The sequence below is a fragment of the Callionymus lyra genome, chromosome 1 (assembly GCF_982586985.1).
Source record: "Callionymus lyra chromosome 1, fCalLyr1.hap1.1, whole genome shotgun sequence".
NCBI lineage: Eukaryota > Metazoa > Chordata > Actinopteri > Syngnathiformes > Callionymidae > Callionymus > Callionymus lyra.
In genome coordinates, this window is record NC_141818.1 from 12,888,029 (window position 1) to 12,900,551 (window position 12,523).

The following is a 12,523-nucleotide window of genomic DNA, read 5'->3' on the forward strand; positions in this document are numbered from 1 at the left end:
GCAGGAGCCAGTTTTCAACCTCCGTCGTCCTTGGATTCATGTACGGAGCCTCGGGCGCTTTTGTGAGACACGAACCCTGAGTGATCTTTGACTTTATTCTGCAACATTGTCTGGAAATGAGCTCAATTTATTTGTCTCGTGGAAGAAATATTTGCAGTTGATGGAATATATACATTTTAAATAAATAAAAAATAATAATGTTTTAAGTATAGTTTCATTTTTCTTTTTTTTTTAAGTAGGTCGAGTCCGGCAATTGGGGTCCTTCAAAATTATAGGAAAGGGAAAAATGGAATTAATTATACAACTGATTAATTTCTGTCTCATTGGTCCTGAACATAAATTAAAAAATCTATAACAATTGTTATTGGAAAGTGAATAAAAGTAAGGAAATACACTCTGTGGTGGACAATTTTATACAGCGACTTGTAAAGGGGCCACCAAGCACAAAATAAAAGTAACTTTAATGAGAAAATCAAGCAATAAAATCAGGCTAAATATCCTATATTTTTTACTAATTTATCTTTATTATTACTTAAATTCCCAGAGGGATTAATAAAGCCTGTCCGTCCGTCCGTCCGTCCGACCGACCATCCATCCATCCATCCATCCATCCATCCATCCATCCATCCATCCATCCATCCATCCATCCATCCATCCATCCATCCATCCATCCATCCATCCATCCATCCATCCATCCATCCATCCATCCATCCCTTCCCCTTTATCCATCTATCTATCTATTATTTAATTGTATTTATTTAAGGACATTAAAGTACCTTTTTCACTTTTTGAGAGGCAATAAATGCTCGCAAAAATGACAAAAGCAGAAGACAAAGTCCTACAACGAAAACCCTATAATCATTTTGAGAGACTTGTAATGGATGAAAGAACTAATATTGTTAGTTTGTAATTGTACATTTTCCCAGCTAATGGTGTTTCAGGGGCCTTGGCAAACCTTGTTATAAGCCATATCAAATTAAATTATTTATCAAAATAGCTTTGTTAAGATGTGTGTTTAGGGAACTAGTTAGTTGTGACGTTACGATCTGGTCAATCTCTATTCCATTATGCATGGAGCCCATTGAGCCCCTCACACAATTTGAATTGTTTTATTTCCCCAACAACGCTGGCAGGAGGAATTTCTCTTTCTGGTACTGGCCTGACCTGCCGCATATATTTCCCCGGAGTGTTCAAATGCAATTTCATGTGTAAGCAAGTATTGGGTGTGAAATAAAAAATAAATAACATCTTCTCACAACATCAGTGTGTGAACAGAGGCAAAGACCAAAAATAAACTCCTGAGTTCGGTACATGCACATTCCACTGCTGTGATGTATTATTCACAGCATTATTATTCAATAGCAGGCACATGAAATAAGACGAAAAGTACATGTTATGTCATGTCAGTCTTCACAACAACGACTCCACATACGTCCCAATTACACTGTAGAAGCACACAATGCCTCCAGCCGCCGCCTCCCACGTGGCGTCATTAATCTCAACCAATACAACATGAATGTTTAATGTCCAACATTTCTACTTTCTTTATCTCCCTGGCGTCTGCTGACTTTGACTTTTGTACGATTGAATTTTTTTGGCCACATTTTTCCTCTAATTTGCTGAGAGTCGGATTGATATTTCACCGCATGCTAACAAAAAAAAACACTTATTCAGTTTTAATTACCGAGATTTGAGTCGAAGAAAAACGACTGAGTTTCTGTTTCTGTCAAATCTTTTCACAGACATTTTAATGGGAGCCGCTTAGGAGGAGGTGGGTTCTAAGCCCAAAGCAAAATGAGGAGAAATATGTGGAGTTTAAATGTTAATTATCGCATCTCGGCTTGACCAGTAAATCCAACAGCGAATCAATGAGAGAATAAGCTGATTTAATAAATGGGGGGAAAAAATCCAGCTTGTTTACAATACATTCATCACATGGTGAAAATGGGTTCATTTAAATGTGAACTAATGTAATAAAAATCTATCGGATTATTGTTGCAGTAAAAGTGCTGCTCATTCAAAGTCAGAGATAAAGAGCTGTTTGTCTGAATGAGACTCTGGCTGGAGAAAGTCGTCGCTGACATTTTACGAAGGACATGGATATCCCTGGGAATAAAGGTCCCGATACCATTTCAAAGAGCTGATCATCACTAAAACCAATCATTTATTCTTTAAACTGAAAGTTGCTTTAATTTCTTAAACTCATACCATGTAAATAATGAACAGGTTGAACTGAAAACCTTATCTATTCATTTTAACAACTATATTAACCCTTGTGTTATCTTTGGGTCAAGATAACAAATGTGTTTTTGGTATCCCTTGTCTTGTCTCTGGGTCAAGGCCATTCAGTCACCTTGACCCAGAGACATCGACGCAACAAAAGCTGGAGATGTAACAATTAACTACACAGGTGCCCTTGGGCAAATGACAAAAGCAGTTTGCTGAAAGGGCCGAAGGTAAACATCTCTTCTGAAATTAAGTCATTGCATAAAAATAACAATACAAATAAAAATATTTATTTCTCTGAAGATTACCTGGATCCAGGGCCATCTATCGTTCTCAGCGGCGGTCCAGGCGTTGACCAAACCCTTCCTGTTGAGCCGTGCGAAGTACGGGTACCACTTCTGAAGTCCAAACAGAGCGCGGTGGGTTGAGGAGGCGGTTATCTGTTGGTTGGAGATGATACCGCCCTCCATGCCCAACGGTCCGGAGCATTCTGACGGAAGAAGGAGAGAGAGATATTAAGATACCTATGAACTTTGTTTAATTTTGAACAAACTAGTCATGTGGAGCGAAGTCCATAGATGAAAACCAGAAAGACATATTGTTTCAGATCAGTCTTCTTGACGAATGGTTTTTCATGTTTCCTGCACGGTGTCATGTATTTTGCACTGATTAAAGCAAGAACATGAGGCCACTGGAAAGCCAAAGTAACTTGTTAATTTCCAATTGTTTTAATTTCTGCCGGTAATAAAACAAAGATTAGAATGGTTCAAGAAAAATACATATAAAATATGATTTGGAATATGTAATAGTGATACAGTATCATGAAAAAGGTATATTCTTATTTCAAAATCAACTAAGATGTGTGAAGGAGATGCTTATGTGAAAGTGTATAAAGCCGCAGTTCTCCAAGTGTCCACTTGAGGCTTGGTGTAGAAAGCAAGAGCTTGTGTCAACTGGCGTCAACTTTTAGGCCATTAGAAAACACATTAACAGCATATTTAAATAGTTTACAGTCTCTGTCCATGGGCAAATTGTTGTCTGTTTATTGTTTTTCATGAATTACCATAAGGGGGCGTGGTTAATTGAGAAGTGAGCAAGTATTATTCACTATAGCTTCGACTAAGTGGGCATGGTTTCATTCCCCAATAATAATTCCTCACCCACACATAACTCCGCCTCCCGTCCACGACGCCCGTGACCACTGATCAGCTTAAAAACCATGGTTTGGTAAAAGACAGATGACGTACACTACGTTTACACATAATGGTGAGGAAAATTAATAAAAAATAATAATAATTACACAGTGACTTGCTGTGCGGCTTCATAGTAAACCCACATTTTGCCCGATTTTTAAGTGTTGTGTACCACATCAAATCGGTTTGTGGTCAGTTAGCAATAATATAATAATTATAATTAATGTATAGGGTGTATCATGGTCTTTTGAGAAAAAATGTGTAATTTAAGTTTGCCTTATCGCCAGAAAAATACAGTAATGAGTTCTGTGATTTATTAGTTAAGTTATGCTGGCTACAATTGAGTAGGTCTAGAAAAAAAAACGTGTCTGATAACTACAGGAAGGGCTTTGTTGTGATGGGATTAGGAGCTGATTGAATGGAGACAAAACTCTCTAGTGCAACAGAGACATGGCAAAGTCATGTTTTTTTAAATGTTTGGTTTATTATGACAGTTCTATCGCAGACACATTTCCGATTTCAAAATAAAATGAAAAAAGCTCAAATGAATTGAAACTTTATCGACATGAGAAAACAACGACGTAGCTGTCGCGAGGTCGCCTGCGGGGGAAGCCCGAAGCGATGGTCACCTGCAGCCTGTCAAGCCGTCGCCATCATTTACGACAAAGACTTTTTTTCTAAATCGTCCGCCGACACGTGCGCTTTCACATATACACACACACACATTCCAGGGAGACAATAAATCCTGAGGAATGCTGAGGAGACTTTCACCGCGGAAGAAGAATGCCGAGAGTCAGCGAAGAAGGAAAACAATGAAATCATCTCCAGCAGGACTTAAGCAGCTGCTGAAACAGTGAGTTCTGAGTCTGGGTAATATCTAAGGACAATCCCGCCGCCCGGGGATCGACTCAAAGAACGCACACACAAAGCTCCCTGTATGTATTTGAACGCTCCCTGTGCTAATATGTTGTCTCTGGCTTGGGCAGGTGATTGTTTTGTGTGATTCAGGCTTCCTGAGAAATGATGCGATAACGTGGGAGGACCTGGTTTTCAGCTCCTGGAGCGTCTTTTTTTTCCCCTCATATAACAGTCATCGACGTTGTGTGTGCTTTTTGAGTTTTGTGAAGGATAAATGACTAGAATGTGAGACCGCTGCCTCAGGGTCTGGAATATACTTTCAGACGGAAGACAATGAGAAATGAATGTTTAAGTGGAGTGTGTGTGTGTGTGTGTGTGAACTCTGAAATCATATTCCAAGAAGTGGAATTAGATCTAACCAAACGTTAACTTAATTAATAATCTTATTATTTTCATAGCTTTCCTTTGATACACGGACCAACTTATCACTGTTTGTTTCAGAAAATCTTGATGACTTCTTTGCTCATTCAAAATCTGTTCTTGAATCACAAGGAGAATTTAAATCTTAAAAAGTGACGTTTTAATTCCTCGAGAGCTCGCCAAAAATCAATGGCACGAGAAGCTGAAATGAAAAATGATTTGGGGTTAAAAAAGGGATAAAAGTTCATCGAGGAACATGCATTTTATTAAACCGAGTCAGACACTACGATTTTTAGTTGACTTCTTTAAAAGTGGAAATAATGTCTGATTTACAGGCTGACAGACACATTTTTAAACACGTCTGTGACCTTTTCTAATGATAGTTTTGAAATATCAGATGTGAATATTGGATTTTAGTAGAATTCAGATTGGATTAGGAAATGATTAAAAAGGTTAAGAGAATTAGTTTCTGTTCTAAAGTTTCATACGTTTAATATCTTTTGAATATGGGACAGAAATCAATGAGCATGGGTGACACTTTTAGTTCAGTCTCTTAAATTGTATTAAGCATAGCTGAAAAAAAATGTAGAGATATTTTAAACCCTCTTATCGATGTAAGAGAAAACATTTGCTTTAAGATATCATTTCTGCCTTTTAAAAAAAAAAAGATTTTACTTAATAACTAGTGCAGCACAGATATTAAAGCAAATGTGATCAGAATTCCAATATTCCTTATTTTCTACTCACCCTTGTGTCGACTAAAGTTGGGATTATTATCAGAGTAATCTGTTCATTTGTATTAGAGTTATAGACAAAAATGTTTGTTCATTTTAACGGAGAAACTCAAGCTCAGTTGTGGTCTTCATCTTCCTTTAGAACGACAAACTTCAAAACATTGAAATACCTCCATAAGTCTGTATATTTAAGGGTTGTTTGTAGAGGTAGTTATCAGTCTCTATCAGTTCCTGCCTGACGTCTTTCCTCATTGAAACACATGGCAAGATTTAGGCTGCTAGCTTAGCAACGTCTGCTAAAAACAAGCTTAAATATAGACTTGTTTAACTTTTTTCCAGTACAATTCCTTATGTCGAGGCTTCAATACGAGATGGACGTTAAAGACGAGCAGTATGGAGATATTTGGAAGTTTTTAAGTTGGTCTTTTTGAACGAAGACGCAGATAACTGAGCTACAGTCGCTACATTAATGGATATACATTTTTGTCTATAACGTTAAAAAGGAACATAAACTGAAAATAATCTAACCTCCTCGTCGACATGAAGGTGAGGAGAAAACTCATTGTGAATATTTATTTAATAAACAATACATGAACAGAAAAGTTCCCAAAGAGAAATAAGCCAATTTATCACTTAGCAACATCAGTGCTTCTCAAATGAATTGGCGGGAAAATCCTGCCTTTAGTTTTAAAAAAAAAAAGAGTTTAACCATCATTTTTTTTTAAGTCTACAAGTTTCAGAGTATATCAAGAAGCAATGGATCATTATTCACAAAACAATCCCTTTCCATTCAAGTCTTCAGGCAGTATTTATGACTCGTCATCGATCAGTTTCACTCAGACATGAACGTTTGTAAATCAAGAGTCCGGTCGAGAGATTAAACTGACGGAGTATCTAAAAGTGTGTTGTCTCTCCTCCTCGCTGAGCAATCTTATTACGTAGGACCGAGGGTTAGGACCGTTTACACAAGCCAGCGAGTTAATCATCGCTGGAACTACATAATCCCTTCATCTGCATTCTCTCAATTATATATTTGGTTCACATCAATACTACAGCGTCTCTTGACAGGATTGGACGTCAACAAACCTCTCCCCACGACTCACGAGGCATCATTTCAATTTTTTTTTTTTTTGAGTTTTAATAAACTAGATTAATGTTGCTTTGTTGATTTTAAAGTTTTTAATCAAGGATGCTATATATATAAATCGCGATTTACCTGGAGATCACCAAGGAATTGTGGGTATCGCATGACATTCACAAACGTCAGGTAAAAGCCAATCATCCATCCCGATAACATAGTACTTTTCTGACACTAAAACTGGACTCATACCGAAATTAACCTAATATTTTGAGTAAACAAGTGCGTTTACATGGAGCAGTGTGCGGAAATGTATTGCCCTTTTGCGCACTCGATTGGCACACTAAAACGGCCATAAATATTGAGTGTGGAACGATGGGACACTTTCAACCCTCAATGGCTGAATCCTAGTGACATGGATGATGCTACGTCTAGAGCTACGTCGCTGTCACTGACGACGTGTCTTTTGAGAACATACTGGCATAAATGTCTCGAGAAAAAAATTAATTTTAACTCAAAACAACACAACAACAATAATAAATCGATGAAACACAACTTAAAATAACTTGTTTCAATTGTCGAAAAGCGCTGTCAAGTGTCGGCGATAGTGTTTCAACTGCTGGTGGCGATCAGCGTTAAAAAGTAGTAGAAGAAGAAACTGTTGAGTCATTTCCCTTAAGTGTGTAGTGACATTGTTGGATTTGAGACAGCATTATTTGTCAAAATGTGCACACTGCACAAGTAAGTGCATTACGAGAAGTGTTTAATTTTAGACACAGCAGTAGTTAATTGTGTATTATTGTAAAATTGTCTTATTAGGTTTTGCAAGGAGCATCAACATACATTGTATATACAAAGAATAAGGGCGTCCCAAGATATGAACATACCTTTTCCGCCAATAAATATTTTATTTATTATTATAATTGTTTTTATAGTATATATTAAAATAAAGTGTGTGTAAAAAGCACTATTAGGCGCATGTTGAACGTACGTGTATGACTGGTTGAGCGTGCAGAAGAGTGATTTTGCGCCAAAAAAAAGAAATGTTTTGAGTGTACAACAACCAAGACACACTCGCTCATAACGGTGGCAGTAATCTTACTCCATAGCCGTCCGCCATGACGTGACGTGCGTTGTTAATCCAACCCCTGACACAATGACGCAATCCCGCCCACGTGGCAGCTCAGTCGGCGCAGAGTCATGAAAGTGTTTGTAAACAAGTCACCCACCAGGTAATGTTCATATATTAGGCGCTCCCGATTATAAGGCGTCGTTTTTTTGAGACATTTAAAGGCTTTTGTATGGACTATTATGTTAAAAGCATTTATTATTTTCGTGTTGCAATTAAACCTCCGGACACAAGATGGCAAAAGTCACGGCCTCAGTCAGGAGTCATGTGGTCAGTAAATTCGTCAAGTACTCGGGCAATACTACAAATAAACCCTCATTTCTACAGTATCGCTTTATACCGTATCGTTGCCCCTGTATCGTATTAATGCCAACACACAGACCTCATAAGTAATTATCAATATATTTATAAATAAATATGTTTTCAATTTTTGTAGTAGCGAGTAGCTTACATTCTGTAAAAGTGCGAACACTTCTGTGTTATAAAAAAATCACAGTTTGGTGTGAAAAATACAAGTTGCAATATTCTCCTTTTTTCAGCTTCAACATGATGGTAATGCGACCACTTTGCTACAGGGTAGCCGGAGCGGCTTGGATACATCACACTCGGTGTGAATTTCCATGTCATTTACTGACAAAGTGCCTCTGGTTTGTTGAGACTACAGGGCTGCGAAGTGGCAGCGACATTGAATCATATTTGCGTGTCTGAGTTGTACCTCTCAGGCTGCACTCGGCGTAAGATATTCCGCACGAGTGTCAAGCCTCGGTGGCGGCGCCCGAGTCCCTCTCACCTTCGCGGCGATGATGTGCCCGACTTAACGAGCCGCCTGCCAGTCGTCCGTCAGAGCGGCAGAAGCCGCCGGCCCACAGGCCTTGGCCTGCTGGCCCCTGAGCGTAAATCAACCCTCGCGACAGCGCTCATCACTAACACCAGCACTAGCATGATGTGACAGCTGCATCCATCTTACAGACGCTCTACCTACAGCCCGGGCAAATTAGCAAAGCAATACTAATGAGAGTGGTGGAGAGGAGGTGATGAACACACGTGTGACCATGTGTCTGTGTGTATTCTAGTTGTATAAGCTAGAACAAATATCATGATATGACTGAGAAACATACATCTGATCCTCTTCTATACATGCTTAGAAGATGATGTACTGTACGGGATTATATGTGTAAGATGGCAGCAGGGGGTTGTGTTTGACTAAGTATGACGTCCATAGAAGATTTTCTGCATTCAAGACTGACAACCTTTTAACACATGCTACCCACGAGGGATGTTAATAATTAACTGACAGCCAATTAATTCATCATAAAACACGTCATTATCATGAATGTGGTTAAGCTGATGTGGGTATTTAACGTCTGCATCATGGCAGCTTACACACGTATGCATGTATTACTATTATTGTGTGAATGCTGAAGGCATACAAGTAATCAAGTATACGAGTAATAAAGTATACAAGTAATCAAGTTTAGGAGTAATCAGGTACACAAGAAATCAAGTAATCAAGTATATGAGTAACAAAGTTATAAAGTATACATGTAATCAAGTAATCAAGTATACAATTAATCAAGTTTAGGAGTAATCAAGTATACACGTAATCAAGTATAAGAGTAATCAAGTATACAAGTAATCAAGTTATAAAGTATACAAGTAATCAGGTATACTGTAAAGTATACAAGTAATCAAGTATACAAGTAATCAAGTTTAGGAGTAAGCAAGTACACAAGAAATCAAGTAATCAAGTATATGAGTAACCAAGTTATAAAGTATACATGTAATCAAGTAATCAAGTATACAAGTAATCAAGTTTAGGAGTAATCAAGTACACAAGAAATCAAGTAATCAAGTATGTGGGTAACCAAGTTATAAAGTATACATGTAATCAAGTAATCAAGTATAAAAGTAATCAAGTATAAGAGTTATCAAGTATACAAGTAATCAAGTTATAAAGTATTCAAGTAATCAAGTATAGTGTACAAGTGTAAAAGTGGTCAAACGGTCAAGTAGTAATGTGGTCAAGCATACAAGTAATCAAGTGGTCAAGTGTACAAAAATGTGTAAAAGTGAACAAATATACAAGTATAAAAGTTATTAAGTATACAAGTTCTCAAGTATACCATATAACTATACAAGTAATCAAGTATGCAAGTAATCAAGTATACAAGTAATCAAGTTATGAAGTATAAATGTAATAAAGTATAAAGGTAATCAATTATACTAGTAATCAAGTTATAAAGTCTACAAGTAAACAAGTATATATGTAATCAAGTGTACAAGTAATCAAGTATATAAGTAAACATGTATCAAATAAAATAAAAAAAGGTTTTAACTTGTTTATTACATGATAATAATTGTATTGAACAGACCCAAAACCAGAGTTCTGCTAGTTAGAAAATAAACCTATGGACCAATGAACCCATTGTTGTCATAATTGATCCTCAGAGCTGAAGTACTTCATTAGGTCAGCTGGATGTCAAGTAAAGATACAACTACTGTTACTGGTGTCGAACAAAACAGGAAACCCCAAAATGAACATCTTTTCATTCATGGTGTCAAGTAACATATGAATGGAGAATGTCATGGAATAGGTTATGAAATTTATTTTTCTATTTTCTCTTCCATTCTATGTGTTGGCACTGACTGTAACGCTTCAGCAGTGCTGAGGTTTGAAACAAGCTCCGACTCGTGTCGGCCAAATTGAAACTTGATAATGTGAGGACATTCTGAAGAAAAACCAATAAGTGACGAAGGCAGCAAACATCAGATTGATTTGTTGGCAAATGTTATTTTGTACTGGAAATGATTTGTTATTCAGTTTTTCTTTACAGAAAAAAAAACAGCTTGGAGTGGAAATGAACCATAGCTGGACAATTCAACTCAATATTTCGCATTGTGTTCTGCATCCTGATTGGTTAAGGGAGAACCGCGCATATGCATTCTTTGTCCTGATTGGTTAAGGGAGAACCGCATATGCATTCTTCGTCCTGATTGGTTAAGGGAGAACCGCATATGCATTCTTTGTCCTGATTGGTTAAGGGAGAACTGCATATGCATTCTTTGTCCTGATTGGTTAAGGGAGAACCGCATATGCATTCTTTGTCCTGATTGGTTAAGGGAGAACCGCATATGCATTCTTCGTCCTGATTGGTTAAGGGAGAACCGCATATGCATTCTTTGTCCTGATTGGTTAAGGGAGAACTGCATATGCATTCTTTGTCCTGATTGGTTAAGGGAGAACTGCATATGCATTCTTTGTCCTGATTGGTTAAGGGAGAACCGCATATGCATTCTTTGTCCTGATTGGTTAAGGGAGAACCGCATATGCATTCTTCGTCCTGATTGGTTAAGGGAGAACTGCATATGCATTCTTTGTCCTGATTGGTTAAGGGAGAACTGCATATGTGTTGTGCGGCCTGATTGGACCAGAAGTCCGGTGGTTCTGCTTCCAAAAATAAACCATTCAAGCCAAAAGAAAGAAGTTTTTGTTACTCCGAAGACTCCTGTGACCAGTTTCATATAAAACTATCTGGACGTCGAGTTACAGATGCATAGGAACGAAGTTTGGGAACTTAGTTTTTGAAAACCAGCAGGTCTAACTACCGTCAAGACGCCAGAAAGGCCGAAAACGAGTTTAGATCTTTGGTTACATTTACTAATTTTGTACTAATAAGAGAGGATTGTGAGACAATGTGTAAAAGTGTGTGGTTAGAGGTTTTAAGGTCTCAAAATAAATATAATAATTGTAAAAAAAATAAAGCTAATAACTGATTTTGCGGTCTATTTTTATAACGTAACCCTACTATAGTTTAAATTCATTATAGTTGCTCCTTCTTGATAAAAAAAAAAAAGTACAGTGGTTTGAAAATGATGCCGTCAGGCTGAGAAACGTACAGCAAACAGTGATGCAGCAAGTGTTGTGTGTGCAGGACAAAGATGCAACAAACAGAAGAAAGTATTTGCATCTCAAATGTAGGGCAGGAACTCTTTGTCTCGCTCTCTTTCGCTCTCTCTCTCCATCAATACAGTTGTTTCCATTGAGACGCTCAATTTGGATTTGCTTTTCGCCTCGTTTCTTCCCTCAAACGCTCTCATTAACATGCATTTAATAATGTTTAATGCTCATTTATAAACCTGTATTTCATTAAAAACTATGGTTTTTGCTCCACCACAAGTTTATTGTTGATACCGACACTCAAATCCATCCCTGCTCAAAACTTTTTCTTGGCTTACTTTATTCCTGCGCACCATAATCTCAACTGCAGTCGCCAAAGTCATAACACTCGTCAAGCCAATTTTCTCACAGCTTTAAAAAAAAAAAAAAAAAAGATTTGCAGACTCTCCTCTGTGAGCATTAAGATTTATCTTCCGGTAACTGACTGAACCATCATTGTGTGAACTCATCTGGCAAGAACTAGGAAGAATTTATTGCCGCTCGGCGCCAATATTCATTTTAAAGTAGAAATAGTCACACCTGCCTTGGTTTCTTATTGATTCAGAAATAAAATCTGATGATTCTTTGCAATTATTTGTAAATCGGCAAGAATACCCACGGTTAATCGATCAGGTAATGATTTATATTTGATGTTATTCATATTTAACATGAATATGAATTCCAAGTAACACAATTTAAAACTCGCCTTTTGAATCTAGATTAAACAGTAACACTTGTTTTGTAGTTCTCTTTTAGAAACTTTTGAACTTTCGTATCTTTCTTATCTTTAAAACAGAAGTTTTACAGTCGTCTTCTTTACTATTATGTTATTATCTGTTTGTAGGTGTCCTTGTGTGTCTTGAGAAGCGCCTTGAAAATAAAATGAATTACTATTATAATTATTACAATTAGATTTTTTTATTTTTATTCTTTTATATATTTTATATC

General features: G+C 37.2%; 1 protein-coding gene across 2 annotated transcripts in view; it reads right to left on the minus strand.

Moving 5' to 3' along the window:
- edil3a (EGF like and discoidin domains 3a) overlaps positions 1-12,523 on the minus strand; it is a 125,904-nt gene that overhangs the window by 43,832 nt on the left and 69,549 nt on the right. For both annotated transcript variants that reach the window (XM_087794417.1, XM_087794425.1), the window contains one exon: positions 2,535-2,716. In XM_087794417.1, the coding sequence (XP_087650543.1) occupies positions 2,535-2,716 (182 nt within the window). The remainder of the gene's footprint in view (positions 1-2,534; positions 2,717-12,523) is intronic.